The 18,969-nt window shown below is 29.2% G+C and overlaps 1 protein-coding gene across 2 annotated transcripts in view; it reads right to left on the reverse strand.

Annotated features, from left to right (window-relative positions):
* Window positions 1-18,969, reverse strand: part of LOC141529307 (uncharacterized) — a 365,923-nt gene that overhangs the window by 25,051 nt on the left and 321,903 nt on the right. Inside the window, exon 5 of one of the 2 annotated variants that reach the window (XM_074245814.1) lies at window positions 12,420-12,518. The exons of the other annotated variant lie outside the window; for it this stretch is intronic. Within the exon in view, the coding sequence (XP_074101915.1) occupies window positions 12,497-12,518 (22 nt within the window). The 3' untranslated portion in view covers window positions 12,420-12,496. Of the gene's footprint in view, window positions 1-12,419; window positions 12,519-18,969 lie in introns of those variants that run through there. 2 annotated transcript variants of the gene reach the window in all.

Raw genomic sequence — 18,969 nt, forward strand, 5'->3', positions numbered from 1 at the left:
AACGCAGAGCTCAAACACCACCCCAAAGTGTACAAACCTCGTTCCACCCTCACATGGAAGCCCGGCTTGTGTAATGGGGTGACGATCGACGTAGTCGGAAGCCGAATCATTATCCCTGTCCCTATCCCTATCGGCTATCCCTTTTAGGTCTAGATCTTGTGCTCATATTTTTACATCACTACTTCACACTGACTCCGCCGTATCCTCTTTTAATTCATGGCTTGATTTACCACCAGTTCACCGACTCTTTATGTACTAACTCAGACTTGGGGTCTATTCGACCAATCCCTTTTAGTACATAGTTTTGTGATCAAATCGATTGATATCAGGGGAACGCCTGCCCAATACCTAAACTTTGACCTCCATAGTCTATGGATGTCCATATTTCTTTAAATAAAATAAATAATTGAAATTCATCGTATAATTGTCTGCTCAAAAATTTGTTAACGCATATTCATTAATCTTGTATTTGAGATGGTATAATATAAAATATATGATAATAATATAAAATGATAATTCAAAATAATTTCATCGAATAAGACTGCTTAAGATAAAACTTGACTTTACGCTAGAAAATATTGCATCAACCAAAAATAAATCAATAAAATTGTAAATTTGGAAGTTATTGTCGTTAGTTTTATTTCAGGTCTATCGAGCTAGTATGGACTAAATAAATTTGTTGCTAATTAGTTGTTCTATTTAAAATTTTGTTTTTTACTTAGATTTTAAGCAACCATTAATAATATCCGTTTAAAATGGATTTTGCTACTGCTAGCTTGATGACGCTTTTTATTTCTGTGTTAAAAAATAAAGTCTTAATCAGAACTTAACATTTTAACATCCTCAAAAGCTAGTCGAACTATTACATTTTAGGAAGGGTGACCATAGATGTTCATATATGAACTTATTTCGTCGGACTGTATTTTTTGAAGGGAGTTTACTAAATATCATTTCACGTTACGAATGCCAAAAGGGCGTAACTTAAAATATACGGCTTTGCAGAACCAAAAAATCGTATTAAAGAATTTTTTTTCTCTTATCAGCTAGGGATTGTATTAAATGAATGTATACTCATTCACTCATAGGAAATGTATTAAAGTATAAATTTGGTCGAGATTTAATAAAAAAATTATTTTTGGAAATTGAACTGACAATTACTATTATATTAAGCCCAATTATTGTTAGATGAAGCTAAAAATTTGATTTTAATTTTTTTCAGGGAATTTTTACAAAATACGAAAAATTGAAGATATTAAGAAATTAGGGCGTGTCAGAGTTTTCAGCTTGACTTCCAAAAACAAATTTTTCGCTAGATCTGGCCGTTTTAAGGTCGCCCTTAGAAGCTACTTTGACTATTTTTTCATATACACTTTTTAGGCCGTAAAAACATTTTTTCTTAAAGCTAAAAGGGCGTACGTTAGAAAAAAAATTTTTTTTTACGTTTTTCAACCAGATTTTTACTTTTATACATTCTCTGGTTGACTAGAGAAAAAAAAATTTTTTTTTTATATTCCCTTTTTGGTCCTTCAAAACCAAAAGGGCGTATATTTTAAGATATGCCCTTTTGGCATTAGTAGCACAATTTAATTATTTTATTGAGATTAGAATATTATTGAATTTCAAGTCAATTGGACCAGAAGTTTTGAAGGTGCACAAAAAGCAAGAAAAAAAAATTTTGAAATACTTATGATAATCTGTAATTTCTAAAGATTTTTTGAACCACATCTTTGGTCGTACAAATTTTTTTGCTCAAAGAGCTCGATCAAAATCTATTGATTTGCTCAAGAAATGTCGATTTTCAACAATTCATAAAATGTTTTTTTTTTTTTTTTTATTTACTTGAAATTAGTTCGACGTTTGTCAGTTTTAGTATCATATTTCAAGGGTTCTGATTTTTGAATTAAAATATTCTCACGAGAAAAAAGTGAATCTTACAATGTTAATTAAGATTCATTTTGCATACTGAAGCTAAGAAAAGGGGTCTTTAAATTACTTGGTAGAATTACATTTGATAATATTAATAATGCCATTTGAATAAATCATACAGAGTGAGATTTTTTATGTGAAGAATTTTAGGGGGACCAAACTGAGATACGTTTCTATGTTTGTAAAAGGGGTCATGATAGAAATGCTTGAATGCTTCACAACTATTAATAAATCACTCAATTAATTCTCTCCCTAAGTATTTCATGGCATTTCTTCATGAATGTTTAGACAAGTTTCATTTTAAAAGAAAGTATAAAATAAATTTATTTTTATACTTAACATTTCCTTTTACCTTCAAGCTGAATGAACTAGTAAGAAAATTTTAGTAGAAAATTTTAGTCTTTAGAAGAGAAATTTAAAAAAAAATTTTTGTTTTAATTAATATCGTTATAGAATAGCCATTTATTACATTTAAGCAATATGAAAATTCAGCTAATATAATTTAATCAGTTATGAAAATTTTACGAAGCTATTGTATATAACTTTTTTTTTAATTTATAAAAATGACAACTCCAATAAACTTTTCAATTTTACATATAACCCTACAAAAAAAAAATCTGATCCAACATGAATTTAATATTGAAATTAATATTTTGACACAAACACGAATTAGTTTTGAGATCAATCTAAATTTGAAATTGATTTGTAGATAGAAATTAGCACGCCTGTAACACTTCCGATCCTGCTTCAGAATTTTAATTAAGACTTAAAAATACTTTATATATAAAATTTGTGTATAAAATCATAATTATAATTAGACATTTGCTATATTTAATTTATTTTTAAACATTTTAACTTAGAAACATATAAAAGTAAATAATCTAAAAGTAAATGCACGCTACTGTTAATATAACTAAAAAGTAATATTAAAATGAACCAAATTCAAAATCCCCTAAATAACAGAATGTTGATTTATGAGAATGACCCATATACATTTTCATATATTCAAAAGAGCATGTATGTGTGTATCTACATTATGAAAGCAGTTGAATCATATCTTCTATCTCTTCAAACATAATTAATTCAATCGTAATAAGTATCTCGCGTGTTTCAATCTCATTCAATTGAATCTCGCACGTTCAACTATAATTTTGTAGCTTATTATGACTTTGAATTATACTACGCACTCTGTGTATTAATAATCTCTAGTAAACAATGTCATTTGTGATCAATATTCTACTCTATAAAAATATTAATTAATATTTATAGAAAACGAACAAAAATTAAAATCTACGAAACTATGGACATAATAAATTTGAAAAATAAAAAGTTTTTCCTAAAAAATCAGACAAAAAATTTATAACAAAATGGTACACATGAAATTTAATAATGTTAACTCTAATGTAAATATAAATGACGTGGTTAGGTTAACTTAATCAAAATGTCAGTACGTAATATGAGTTGTGGTTGATGAATAAAATATGATTTTGAATGAAAGTAAGCAAATTAAAGTAGGAACTAAAATGAATGAATGTATAGTATATGAACGAAACTCGTTGGACCAGTCGACCATCTTGAATCCACTACGGACGTAGTAAGCCAGTTGTTTTTTACAATCATTAGATGAACCATAAATCCATCAATATTTGATTGTTATTTTTTAGCATAAATCAAATATTTCCTGCAATAAATAATGTTTTTGACAAGCAAAAAAAAACTTACCCATTAATTGCATAATCTCAAATTTATTAAATATGTTTATCTAATAATTTAAGCAATATACAAGGCATGATTACAAATTACGAGGGGTGATATTTACACGGGTGATATTTGGTGGTTATGTAACGCCCGGGCATGTAATACTGAAAGATCGCAAAAAATACTATTAATCCACCCCGTGGTCGTAGCCCAACCGACAATTTTGGGATTGCCGCCGGCTGCAGATTAGGACCTGGAATAGCTGGTGGCAAGTACACCCCTATCACCAAATATTACTGGATAAGAGACTGGACCCAATTAAAACGCTAATAACAAGCTTCATTCAACCAACCACAAAAGTAGCTATTTAACTCTACCGCCTTTTGTTGAATTTATATTTATATTCTGCTGTTTGAAATTTGAACAGCAACATTTTGAATTTTTTAATTTTTTCCTAGTATAAACATGCAAATCCCAGATAGGATTGTATTATTCTCAAGAAATTGTGTTTAATTGAACGTGATGATGATATTAATGAATGCGCGTCTAATTCGTGAGAAAAATTGACTTTGTCTATTTTTCAGGCTGTTTTGTAGTCTTGACGTTACTTCCAAGTGTGTATAAAACTTGAAGTTTTATAACTTTATTGAAGATATTCTTCTGAGAGCTAACGAAATTATTAATAAATACATTTTCATTTTAAAAACGGAAATAATATTTTTAACTTCCCGCTGAGAAAATTGAAAATTTTCAAAATTCGGGAAGTTATTGGTTTTACCCCGTTTTTTGAAAAACGAGTTCGTATCAAATATCGACATTTTAAGGTCACAGGAAGCTTCTCTGACTACCCCCGCGATGTTGTCACTGTGTGTGTGTGTGTGTGGGGGGGGGTATGTGGACCGTTTATAACTTTTGAACGGTTTCACCGATTCCATCGCGGTTGGCGCCATTCGAAAAGGCTCAGCCGAAATTAGATTTATGATACAATTCGGACCGATTCGGACCGGTAGATTTTGAGAAATCTCAAAAAAACTGAGAAAAAAAAATTTTTCAAAATTGATTTTTTGGGAATAACTCTTAAACGGCTTTACTTATCAATTCCAAAAAATAATTAGCTCTTAACCTTGACGAACCACGTCAATCGCTGCAAATCCATTCAAAATTGGTTGGGCCTGGCTAGTTTTACTAGATTGAAGGCTAAGAAGCTAATCTAATATCGAGGCGCTGTCTAGCGCTCTTTTGTTCAATCAGATTTTTCGTTAATATCCAAAAGTATGTCACTTTCAAAAGATACACATAGAAAGAATAAATTCTTCATTTGTAGAATCGATTTTTTTGACTGCATAAAGTTTTTAGAAAAACAACAATTATTTTGGTTAAAGTAACATTTCTTGAACTAAGAAATTTTTTTGGTTCCAAAAACAGTTTTCTTACTCCAGAGCAACGTAAGTCTACTCAAAATTTTCTCATATCAAAAAAATTTCCTTCTCCAAATCAACTTAGATTTTCAGAGAGTTTTCTTGGTTCAAGTGAAGTTGTTTTACAAAGTAAATCGTAATGAAAAAAATAGTGGTATCTCCATAAATGATTTATCAAAAGTTAATGTATACTTCTGAAGTGTTATTATAATAGGTCGGATTGAATTCAACCTTTACATTATAAATTCATACACGAAAATACCGCAGAAAACCTTTATAAAATTTCTTGTATCCTCGAATACACGCTTACTGCATAAATAATATTGCTTTAGTTACACTTTTCAAAATATCAATGTTTCCTTTCTGTCTTCAAAGAAACTTTATAGTAGTCTAGTTGAAATATCTGTAATTCGTTTAACTCATTTCAGAGAATAATCCGGAGTAAAATTGACTTCGCAACAATGTATTATTTGGGTGCAAGTAATACAGTTTCCAATGGGTAAAAAAATCTTGTAAGTACTGTATTATAAAACAATTTGAGTTTTATTATTTGAAAATACAGGGATGATGATAAATAAAAAATCACATAAATTTTAATGTACATACATTATGTTACTAAGTAGCAAAGATATATACCACCTTATAATTTAACCAAGAAAATAAAACATAAATACACACTTTCTGAAAATTAGTTTTGTAGTCAGCAGTGTTAATCTTAATTTATCGTAAAATATATAGCATTAGCCGAAAAAAGTATATAATTTAAAGAATGACATTATAAGTAAATACTCTGCAGTTTATTTAGTAGCAGGCTCATCTGGTGATTGAAAGGGCTAAGAAAGACTCATTAAAATTGCTGAGGCCTTGTTTACGTTGTAACATCAAAGATAGTCTTCACCATATCAAATCTCGAATTTTATTAACTTTTAGTGAATATTTCCTATTTATAATTCCTCCAGCTATCATCAAGCGAGTGCTTTTAGAGCAATAGATAACACGGTTTTACTCGGGTCCTGATCTCACTAATTTGTCAGGCTTTTTATAAGCTTTGTATTGGATTTGTTTATTTTTGTCCTATGACTTGGTGAGAGATAGAAAAATACCCCAACTGCTCTGATCTATTATGAGCTGTCCAGAGCTCTAAATAAAATAAAATTTATTTTCTATAGGTTTAAAATTGTGTAGACTGTGTCTCGAGATAGAACAAGAAAACCAGAGATACGTCTATTAATACCATCAAATTTCCGTGATGATAAAAAGCACGAGAACAAAAATTGAAACTTTTCTTATTTTTTGCTGGGAAAACATTTTTTCATTATCATATAAAATTTTCACAAGGTTAATGTAGGTATTTTTTTCAGTGTCACCATAGCTGAAATTTCTATAATATTTCAATTTTTCACATATAAACTTGAGAATTTGTATTACGTTAACAGTTCTCGTTATATTCACATAGTAATTTTTCTTGTGTTATCATAAAAATGTTCTCTATGTCAACACATAAATATTTTTTTCTTGTGCTGACACAATAATAATATCTATATTAAAAAGTAAAAAAATCTCTATATTAATTAAAGAAAAATTACTGTTAAAATAATAGAAATTCCTGTACCAACAAAGAATTTTTCTTCTGCTATTAAGCTATTTTTCAAAACTACACAGAAAAAAAAGTTCACTTGAGCTAAGAAAATATTTTTCTTCCTAACTATTTTCTTAAACGAAAAAAAAATTTGTTTTTTGACACAAGAAATTTCACTTATTCCATCAAAATTAATTCTCTTGCTTTAAGAAATACGTATCCTGATCCAAGAAAATTTATTTAAGTCAAGAAAATTTTCTTATTTTGAGAAAACTTAGCCTCTTGCTCCAAAAAATTTTGTTCTTGATAGAAGTAAATTTCCTTGCCTTGAGAAAATTTCTCTCTTGCTCCAAAAAATTAAATATCTTGATAGGAAATTTTCATTAATATTTTTATTGACTAACATATCAAATGGAAAGATCAAATAATATTGAATCATTTTTTTTTTTCATTTAATATGTAATATTGCATGCTAAAATAATATAAAATGAGTATCAAATATTCAAGGCAAAAATTTTCTCAAGGTGAGAAAATTTTTTTCTCAGCTGAAGTAGGTGGCACTGCTTCCCTAAAGTATTTAAAAATCTTGATCAAATTTAAAAATTTATTGTATCAAGTATTTATGATAATTTGAATTAAGAAAAAATGACTTCCACCAAGAATAGAATTTCAAGAAAAATTTTTACTTCGGACGACACAACTTCGGTCTTCCTTCAGGCACCCGAAAATTTTCTTGAGCCAAGAATTTTGTTCACCAGTCAAGAAATTTTTCTTTCTGTGTAGAGTTTGCTAATCAACATAAGAAATTTTCTTGAGCAAAAATGGTAAAAATTTCAATTTTTTAAGACTTACATATTTCCATTTGATCAAGAATTATGTTAAATAAAAGTTTTTTAAAAAATTCATGAAATTTAATATAAATTCAAATGAACTTTGTTAATTAAAGAAAAAAAAAAAGAAAAAAATGATAATATATTACTTGATCATTCCTAGCTGATCATCACTCATGAAAAGTTACCTGACTCAACACTGCCGAGTCGGCATGTTATATTCTCGACGGTGCGGGGGCAAGATCATTATGCAGATATGGGGCTGAAAATGGCCAGCGTATGTGCAACGTGAGCCTGACTGTGCCTCCGTGACTCGTAGTTTACCCTCTATGCGCTTTAGCTCTACGCTTTTCAAATGCATTTATCACTATGAACATGGACATACATTGGCTCTTGCCTCTGCTTATACAGTTACAGCTATGTGTTTTGTTGAAATACGAGTTTTGATAAATTTTACTTTTTTACGCGATTGCCGTTCCATCAACCACTTTCATTTTTTTTAAATATATTTATTTCAAACTTCTTCTTTCTTTTTATTTAAAATACAACACACTTAATATTTATCACTTTATACCTATCCCGAATTTATCCTAAAATAAGGCATCCGTTTTTTTTAGATTCCTCCAAACACCTGACTTTCAAATAAACTCTTAGCTTTTAGGTACGTCTTTTATTATAGTACACTAATTTATTACCCTGCTTACTGTGTTTCATACCATTGATTTATAATCCAATAAGACTTACAATTACAGAATAAATTTTATGAGTTATGCTTTTATGAAAATAAGTCAAGTAAATACGAGATGATGCAAATATATAAGCGTTATTTCTTTATGTTCTTTATGTATTATTTATTTTTGAATAAATTTATATAGATAATTTATGGTTATAACTTTTAACGACTCAAGTATTTATTTGAAAATATTTGATTTAAGATAATTTGTCGTGTTCATTTTTTTTTTGTAAATAAATTTTTTATTTTTTTCTCGCATATTTTTAAGAGTCTGTCATTAATTGTTTTTAATAAAATGGTAACTATTAACATGAATAATCTTTAAAATTACTTTTATTTCATATTTCTTGACTCAATTTGTACACTAATGAAAAATTGAGTTACTTATTTACGCAGTGAGATTTTGGATTTACAGTAACGGACAAATTTATCTACTTGCAGGTGAATTTTAACGGGGAATATAATTACAGAAATTATGTATTGAACCATGTGAATCTGTGAATAATACTAAGAACTAAGGACACACAGCACTGAAAATATACAGAAAGTAACAGACTTTGTAATGAATAATTCAAACACGCGAAACTGCATGGCGGACCATCGAGACAAAATTTTTTTCTTCTCTTCTTCTATACCACAAAGATTTTTTCATCTTTCCTTTACTGAAAGGAAACCTTACTCAGAGAGCATTTTTGTACGCATTTACTCTGACAGTTATAAATCTTGCTGAACGTTGGTTTTACTGGACGCCAATGAGAATCAAGGGGATGAACAATGCACCCTTCCTTCATAACATTAGCTCATTTTCATTCAAATAAGCCCTTTGTCTAATCTTATCACTCTATATTTAACTTTTCTCATTGATATATATTCAAATTATTATTGTTTCGATAATGTATAAATTATTTTCTAAAAAAACATTCACTATGTATTAATTAAAAATAATTTTTCTTCATTCAATAAATATTTTAGTGGATGAAATGAGCCTCGAATTTTTTTTTAACGAAACCAAAATAAAGTATTTTTTGAATTGAGAAAAATATGGATTACTCGACAAAGTTTTTTTTTTTTTCAACGTACTTGTAGAAAAATTATTTTAATTACAAAAAAAATGTTGTTTTTCCGAACTTTGAACCATTTTCAGTGTTTTTCACGAGAAGTAAAAAATTTGTCCTTGAAAATTGTATAATTTTCTTTGAGAAATAATAGTTCATTTTGAATTTATCATGGATATTTTTAAAAATGGACTCATAAAATTGTATATTTCTTTTTATCGCAAATTTTAATGACCTGTAAATATACGAATTATCGAGTTTAAAAATTACTATTCGGGAACTCTAACTTATGAACTTTAATGGCCTACAAGAATACATGCAGTCAAAAAATTTTTATCTTGAACGATTAAAAGTTATGCAGTTTTAATGAAGAAAAATATTCCGTGTTAATTGAATGAAAAATTTCAAATGGCCATCGACACGTTTTAAAATTAAAACTTTTTCCAAACAGGAGATTTTTTTCTCGGTATATATAGGTCTTTTCTAAGTCATTGATTCTATTTTTGAGTTCATCCTAATGTGTATCTTGATTGACAAAAGTATGAAAAGCTTCTTTGAATTCGTAAATTTCTTAAAACGCGAATTTTCAGTTCCTTATTATCCACGATTTTTTTATTTTTTTATTCAACAAGTGAATTTCATAACTTAATTCGACCTGAATGTCTCGAAGCAAAAGTCAAATTTTTAAGAAAAAATTTTTTTCTAATCAAGTTATTTTCTTTTCTTCAGTAAAAACCTCAGCAAATTTTGAACTAAAAAATTTTTTCACTGTAAATAAAATTTTTTTTCGTTAATTAAGCGTGAAGCTTCGAATGAATTCCAAATATTTTTCTTCCGTGCATTATATTCTGGTTCTATAAAAGAACAAAATTAATCATACTTAATCGTTCGAATGTAATTACATAAATTGATGTATCTTGAGCACAAATATTGATTATTATTTGTTAGAGTTGGAGCTTATAATTCAAGTTATTTTATTTTTATTCCTGTTGTTTATTAAATCATTAAAAGTATGTGTACTGAGGTCATGTATATGGGAACATGACATTGGTTAATTTATTTATCTGTTTCTCTCTGCACGATCGTGTATCTTATCAACTGGGAATCGAAGAAACGATTGCCTGAAGCACCCAGGAGAGCCAGTAAGCTTGATAAATAATCGATTCGTGATGGCCTTCCTTGTATACATATATAGAAACTTTGGAAGAAGGTGTAGGAGAAGCTATCGGTGTTCACCCGCAGAGATGAAATGTTTCTCTCGAGTTAGTCACTTTATACAATCATATAAATGTCATTAATACCTGGAATATTTTTGCTACCGATATTGAGCGAACATTATACATTTGAGTACTTGAGAATCTGCATCTGTCCAAGTGTGGTTATTAATGCATGTATGTTTCGATCTCTGCAGGTAACCCCCGTGGATGCCAGAGTAGAGTGTCAGTAGCGCTCGTATATTTAGGAGCTCTTGAGAGTCCATGCGATAGAAGTATGAGATGGGAGATGGTGTTTAGTAACCTCGCGTGGTTGAAGGTAAGCCCGGATCATATTCTTAACGAGAGTGCTTTACGACTCGAAAGTCCTTTATCTACAACAGCGTTGCGTTGGCGTTATTCGAGCCAAAACGAAGAGACTTGTACCAGGGGAAACGGAAAAAGAGAATGAGAATGAGTGGATAAGAGAGAAGGTACGGGTGTATAACTTGATGTATCTTGCACTTAGCCACGCCATGTCCCTTTTTTATTCGCCATGGCCATTCTCTGTACATACCCTGCTGTTGTTGTTGCTGTTGTTTTTATGCTCTTAACACCCAACTCCATGATCAGTTTCATACACACATATAGCTAAACCCGGCGAGTTGTTCACAGCTTTTAATGCTATTTATTCATGATAGTCATTTATTTTTTTGCTTAATTTATCTCATTTAATACGACTAAAATTTAATTTCGTTTTTTAAAATAATATTTATCAATGAAGATTATGAATCAATCATTCAAGAGAAATTGATAAATATTGCGTCCAGTAAAAATTATCGTCTTTATTTTTTTGTTCTTGAGCTAAAAGAGCTTTTTTCGATTAAAAAAAGTTTCTTGAATTAAAACAATTACTATAAGTACTAAACCGTGAGAATAATTATTCAATTTCAAATAAGGGTGATATTTGTTTATTTCTTGGTTCTCACAGCTCAATAAGCAATTTAGAAGCCATGAAAATTATCCTTCTTAGTTTTAAAGCAGTAACTTGTGGATAGAATACTTGAATTCATTTAATATCAGAAAAAAATTTTGAAATAAGCAAATGATTTTGAAGAATTTATTTATTTAAGTTCAAGCAGCAAAGTTCTTGGGCAAAGTAAAATTCTTCATCGTGATTTTTTCAATTCAAGATGTTTCATCTTGAATCAAGTACATTATCTCTATTTTCTAAGAAGATTCAGAGAGTATGTAAAATTTTTAGGTGCAGTAAAAGAATTAGTTTCGGTAGTGCCTTACGTTAAATAGGGTATCGATGTGAAGAGCTTTAAGTTTGTATATGTAAGTACACTGATAAAAAAATTGACTCGACTCAAGAGCCAAACTCTTGAACCAAGAATACCATTTTGAAGAAAATGATTTTGTTGAGTCAAGAGAATTCTTGAGGCAAGAAATTATTCTTGGTTTAAGAATTTATTCTCTTGCCTCAAGAAAATCATTTTCTTCAAAGTGGGATTGTTGGTTCAAGAGTTTGGCTATTGAGTCAAGTCAATTTTTTTACCAGTGTACGTAAAACGTGTATAATATGATAAAGTTACAATTTTGATTCACTAACCATTATTATTTGATTAATTTAATTTCAAAGTATGCTATCAAATTATGCCAAAATACTTAATAAATTTTCTATTTTCTTATTTGCAGTATATATATTGAGCTTATGAAAATATTTACAAATAATTACAAACAATAATTGGAAAATTCATACATAAAATTTTTTTCTAATTATTCAAAATTATTTAAGCTCTTACAATTTTATAAATTTATTTTCTACCACCTTTGCTTTGATATTCTTAAACAAAAATTTCGCGCCTAATAATAATAAAAATAGAAAATCTTTAATCATGATGTTCAAATCAAAACCGTTTATTAAAACAAATGCTTATGACAAACATTATTTAAAACGATTTACCTTTTGAAGAAAGGAGATCACGCAAAACTTAAGCTTTTTCTCGGGATCATTCACCTCGAACACGTGCACGGATAAGATCCCTATGGATTTGCATTCTATTGGCCGAAACATATGCTCCTGTAAACAACGAAAGAGCGTGTGTACCAACACGAGGATGCCAACTCAGGAAGATTTTAGTCTAAAGAGTATGTTAGTGTACGGGAACAAAGCAGTTGAGTTTGTTTTCAACCTACGTGCGAGTCACAAGCCGACAAGACATCGCTCACGGCGCACCCTGGGTTTTACCAAGAAGAAACTGCTTACTTCTTCAGCGGGGGTTGCAGGGACATTCGATTCGTTCGTGTACCTTCGTTATCCACTCTCCATTTATCCTTCCCAGCTGTGTATATTTTACTTTGACCCCACGCTTTTTGATCAGTCATGTTATCGAGGACTCGTGAATGCTATATTATATTACTTTTGCGACACGTTATTAAAAATCCATCTTCGATTACTTACACACTTTGTACACACTTCCTATTACATTTATAATGATGACAACAAGCTAGAGGTTTTTTTCTTGGTATTTATTTCAGAGTTATTTATTTATATCTGCATTTATAATCGTTACAATGAGTAAAGTATACTTTCGCTTATTATCAGACATCTAAAGAGAATGTTAGCAATGAAAAGTAGTTATGACTTTTGATATAAATTTGTCATGATTTATCAGAGTAGGCCATATAAAGATATATCAAACTATATAAGGGAATATAAAAATAATTTAAAAAATTTTAATTGTTTTTAGGATAAACAATTATTTTTATTTAAGAAATTAACACCTCAAAATACTCTCTTTTAAAAGATCATTCGATAACCATGCACCCTTCGCTATAAAGATTTTCAGTGCCCCCTTTGGTTCAAAAATTATGTATGGGCGTATATGAGTCTGTCAGGTCTGATATGGACAAATCAAGTCGTATCAAAACACATCAAGCAGAAGAGATTATCCATACATGATTTTATATGCCCAATATTAATATCAGATGGTACATGGGCATAATGAACTTTATATCAAATCATAAATTGAAATATCAGGCCATGTATTCCAAAATTTTTTACTTTTGACTTTTCGAAAAATAGAAATAGATTATAAAATACTACACAGAAAGAAAAAAAGTCTTGAGTCAAGAGTAAATTTTCTTAAATCAAGAAAATCTTAAGGAAGACTGAAAATTTCTTGAATGAAGTTAAAATTTTTTGAACGAAGTTAAATTTTTTTAAGCCAAGAAAATTTCTTTTTGCTACAAAATAACTTCAGCCTTCCTTACAATTTTTTTTGTTAAAGAAATTTTTTTTCTCTGTAATAAAAGACAAAATGATAATTATTGTTGCTTTGTTTTAACCAAAACATATTTACTAGATATTAATAAACCAAATCGGCTGCTTCATAACTTTTCACTGCATACACTTCAAAATGCGAAATTTAAAGATAGTGCTCTACTCTCAACTTGTTATAAAATATTTTGATTCTTTTGAAATTTCGACCTACCTTTAATTTGGATCACTCACAAAGATTTAAAGTACTTAACTTTGGAACCTCGAGAAATCAAAATACCGCCTTAAAACTTTCTAAGTATTTGAATAATATTTAAATTTAAAAGTGCTAGAGTAACGACAAAATGAATAAAAAATTTGAAAATGTTCAAAAATCTTGAGTGCCCCCTGAAAATTTTTCAAGTGAGCTGATTTTTTAAAAAGATTCTTCAATCAATGTATTTTTATAAGAGACTCGAAGAAAATAGTCCGACATAACTATAATTGCAAAGTTAATAAGTAAAATAAAATGTGATTACTTTAAACAATAATGATTTTTTTGTGATCGTTTTTGCTTAACTATTCTCCATTATATCTATCATTAACTGGCTTCTTTCAATTCATTAATTGGTCATTTATGCTCTTTAAAGTTAATTTATATCTGTTATTGTCTGAACCCTTATCAGGTCGTATAGAATGATAGTGGTCTACAGGTTGTCATGTCATTCCAAACAGCAGCAGTAAAGTGCAGTATTCCGGATCATCTAAAGTTATTTCTTAATGCTGAGCAGACTGGAGTTAGTTTACGATGTAATAAAAACGAAGTCACGAGACCATCAGAAACTACCGGTGTGTTACTGGTGTAAACTCACTGACTGCTACTTCACGTAATATAATGGATTCACATAGCTATAAAATTACAGGCTTGAGCTAAATTATGGTCGTAGATGTCCAATGTTAACGAACGACCCTCGAAATGGTACTATTGAGTCATGACAAATACGTAATTTGCATTAAAAAAATAATGGTTCAATTCAATAAATCTTTTGTCTTAAATTTCGCTTTTACATTGTATTTCAAAATATTCTGAATGCTTTTTTCATTCAAGAATTCATGATTATTATGTGTCGAATAATTTTATCAATTTTTACTCGACCCATTGCTTAATAATAAAGGAAAAGAGGTTTTCTCAAAGCAAGTTAATGTGTCTTTTGAGTGAAGAATCATTAGTTGGATTGAGAATTTTATTACAATGACTGACGATCATATGACTTTTGAACTAAGTATAAAAGGTTGACTAAGGATGAAAAATGTCAGATTAATGATAAACAAGTCACCAAGAGCTATCTCTGAACTGAACGTGATAGAACCCTACAGTAGATGATTTCTAAGTAAGCTAATAAAAGTTTTATGGTCTATTTTGCTCCGGCCTTTCCTAACGTTTTTTCCGTTGGGATGTTTAGATAATAAAAAATTTTATGACTCAATTTTTTATTTCGGGATCTCGAACTCAACTACAACAGGGCCCGTGTGAGATTATTAGTGTATAATTAGTGAGAGCATAAAATTATAGATAATTCGATGTGTATATAATACATTTTGATGAGACACATTCAAATTTATGATTATTTTTATGAAGAATGAAATTTTTTTCACTTACCGGATAAGCTATGCGCAGAAAAAAATTTTGCGTCATTGCGTCAAAACAATTAGTGTTAAAAATTTTTGTGTTAAATATTTAACACTTTTATGTGTAAATTTAACACTTTTATGAATAAATTTAACGTTTTTTCTGTTAAATCGATACAAACAAGTGTTAAATATTTAACATAAAAATTTTTAACACTAAATTTTTTGACGCAATGACGCAAAATTTTTTACTGTGTGAAATCAGATCATCGATCAACATGACATTCAAAATTATTATTACAAACAAAGATAACCCGTTTAAAAATAATATAAGATCATAATGATTTTTTAATGACCACCATTATGACCTTATAAATAGAACACTTCATTTTTTTCAATATTGCATGGAAAAAAAAAAAAAAAGTAGAAAAATTACATTATATAATGTAACGTGGCGCTCCGTGATAAAAACTATAAAAATTACAGTTTCAGATTGTAATTATTATAGATTTCATAAGAATTACATTGTAAAATGTAATATTTATATTGAAAGCTCTGAAAATTAACATTTAAAGTTTAAATTGAAAAAATGTTATTTCGAACTGTCATTTTTCTAGTTTTGAATACGACGGGACACTTTTTACTATTTATAATGTCATTTTTCGAGTTTTTTCTTTTTTCTGTGTGCGTAAGTTACATCTAAACAACATAAAAAGTATGAGAAATAGTTAATAATATTTTTATTGCTTCATTTTATTCATAAAATATATTTAGATCTTTGCTAACATAATAAGTAATTATTTTCGTGAGAAATTTTTTAAATCAATCATTTAAAATAATTTTTAATATTTTCGCTCAAAATGACATTGACTGAACATTAATTACATACTACACAAGAAAAAAAACAAATTTCTTGCGCCAAGAAAATTTTAAAGAAAACAAAAATTATTTTGGCGCAAGAAGAAACTTTCTTGGCTCAAGAAATTTATCTTGTCTCAAGAAACTTTGACTTCATTCAAGAAATTTTCAATCTTCCTTGATATTTTCTTGAGTCAAGAAAATTTACACTCCAGTCAACAATTTTTTTTTTTCAGTGTATAATTCATCAAAAAAATATCCAGTGATTATACACATCTATCTTGGATTGTAAATACTTGAAAAAAATTCGATTTTCAAAAATCGGACTAGGAAAAAATAATTATTCGAGTTTTTGAAAATCTTCAATTTTGTCAGTAAAAACGAACAAGCTTGTATTTTAATAAAACTAATGTTCTAAGACATTCACCACAAGTATCAATGATGAGCCTACTAATATATAGTGATTGAAAAATAAGAATTCATTTTTTAACTACAGGTAGAAAAGAGAATATTTTCGTCTGAAGTATACTTAATTTTGGTTCAACAAATTCAATACAAAACAATATTTGAATCTCTAAATTATAATTTTATTTTATTGCACGTTATTTGAAATTTGAATTAGAATAGATTGTAAATAAAGCATTAGTTCAAAAAGTTTTTTTAACGTCAGAGCCGATAGACCAGAAAAAAACAATGCAACATTTCGTCGCTTACATTTTGTCATGGTGTGGAACATTAAAATCAAAGGACAGACAGATTACTCGCATTTACTATCGATGACCTGTTACATCTGAACTCAAATAGTTTGTTTTGCTTTTCAAATTCTTGATTTGCTGCACCTAAAAATACAAATTTTCCCGTAATCTACTTGGATACAAACGTTATTCCATTATTTACGGTCCGGGAAAATCTTCAAGTCACATAAAAAAAAAAAAAAAAAAAAAAAAACTTTAATTTTCAACATCTTATCTCTCTAAACATGAAGTTATAACTTCTTAAGTTTTGTATAAAAATTTTAACTACTCCAAAAATTATATTGTGAAATTTTTTTTATTAATTACAGTCTTCATTATGATCCAATTTACTACCTCTTTTAAAAAAGCTTCTAAATATTTAACGAAAGAACACATTGTCTATGTCATAAAGGTTAAATTACAAGCTGATCTAATAATATATTTTTATATGTGTAGTGATAGCCGATAAGTTTTTTTCCGTAAGCCAATTGATTAAAAACCGGCTTGTTATGATCTTAAATGTTGAAGAATAATAATAAAAAAATGAACGGTAAAATGAATAATAAAAATCAGTTGAATTACTTAAATTTGAGTATAGAGGTTATGGAAGGACGTCTTTTAGCGATATTCCAATAATAAGCTAACGTCCCGTGGATTAGATTATAGTTCCCAGCGCCCTTATTAAGACTTAAATTGGAAATAAGGCGTCTTGAAAGCGTTTGTAGTAGGTGTAGACAAACACATACATAGACAGGGGACATGATAGTGGTGTATCGAAGGCATTATGGCCGCCGTTCTTCGAGTTTGGAGGGTCGGGTAGCATCTCTCCTATACCTAGCCCCTGAGGCTGTGGAAGCCGTGGGACGGGGTCGAGAGCATCTATCTTCCCCCTCCACATAACTCTCCTTTTCCCCTTGACATATCTTTGGTCCTTCCCTAGTTCTTCCAAAACTATCGTCTTGTCCTTTAGTCCTGAGGTTGTAACCCATGCCGAGAGAATGGAATGAAGGAGTAGATATATTCAACTGAAGGGGGAGCCTTTTCATCCTCTTCTCTGCCCTTCTCTCTTTCTTTCTCTCTCTTTCTCCTTCTTTATCTTCTCCTCGTCTCTCTCTCTGTCTCTTCATCTTTTTCTTCGAACTAAAGTTGACTCTACTCTCTGTTCTGCTCCAGTCAGGACTCCGGCCAGACCAACTCCCATACCGGCAATGTATACAACAGGAGAATGCCCTTCAAAGAAGTATTATTGTTTTTATTTATTATATTGTAGCTGAGAAACTTTGTTCGTTATCGGAATGTTAACTTAATCCTTCCTATATGTAATTCGTCTAAACTCGTAAATCTAGATTATCATCTGGTGAGGTCATCTGCATATTTACCAACTATACTTTTTCTTAGTTATAACTTATACATTACCTTCATCTTCCATTCTTATATTTTCACTTCACTTCATTTGATTATGAACACTAGAGAAAAGTTTTCTTGAACCAAGAAAACTATTGTCTTAAATTTTTTCTGGAGCTCGAAAGATTCTTTTTTTAAATTAAGAAAACGTTTTTTAAATTATAACACGGAATTTATTAAATTGAGAGTATTGATCTCTTTATTGGAAAATATTTATTTCTAAACAAAAGTTATAAATTAAAAAATAAGATTCTTTGTTCTGGAAAATTATTTTTACAATTCAAGAAATAAAATTTCAAAATACAGAAAAGTATTTCCTTGATTTTGATGGTTCAAAAATGGTATAAGCATAGAGATAGGCTATAGGATTCGCACTCACTTTCAATAGGGTTCTTATAAATATATGCAAGTACGCACTGATAAAAAAATTGACTTGACTCAAGAGTCAAACTCTTGAACCAAGAATCCGATTTTGAAGAAAATGATTTTCTTGAGTCAAGAGTAAATTCTTGAGCTAAGAAATTATTCTTGGTCTAAGAGAATTTTCTTGTTTCAAGAATTTATTCTCTTGACTCAAGAAAATAATTTTCTTCAAAATGGAATTCTTGGTTCAAGAGTTTGGCTCTTGAGTCAAGTCAATTTTTTTA

The sequence above is a fragment of the Cotesia typhae genome, unplaced genomic scaffold (genome assembly GCF_013202065.1).
Source record: "Cotesia typhae breed Kobodo isofemale line unplaced genomic scaffold, CoteBio_Ctyphae contig_48, whole genome shotgun sequence".
Taxonomy (NCBI): domain Eukaryota; kingdom Metazoa; phylum Arthropoda; class Insecta; order Hymenoptera; family Braconidae; genus Cotesia; species Cotesia typhae.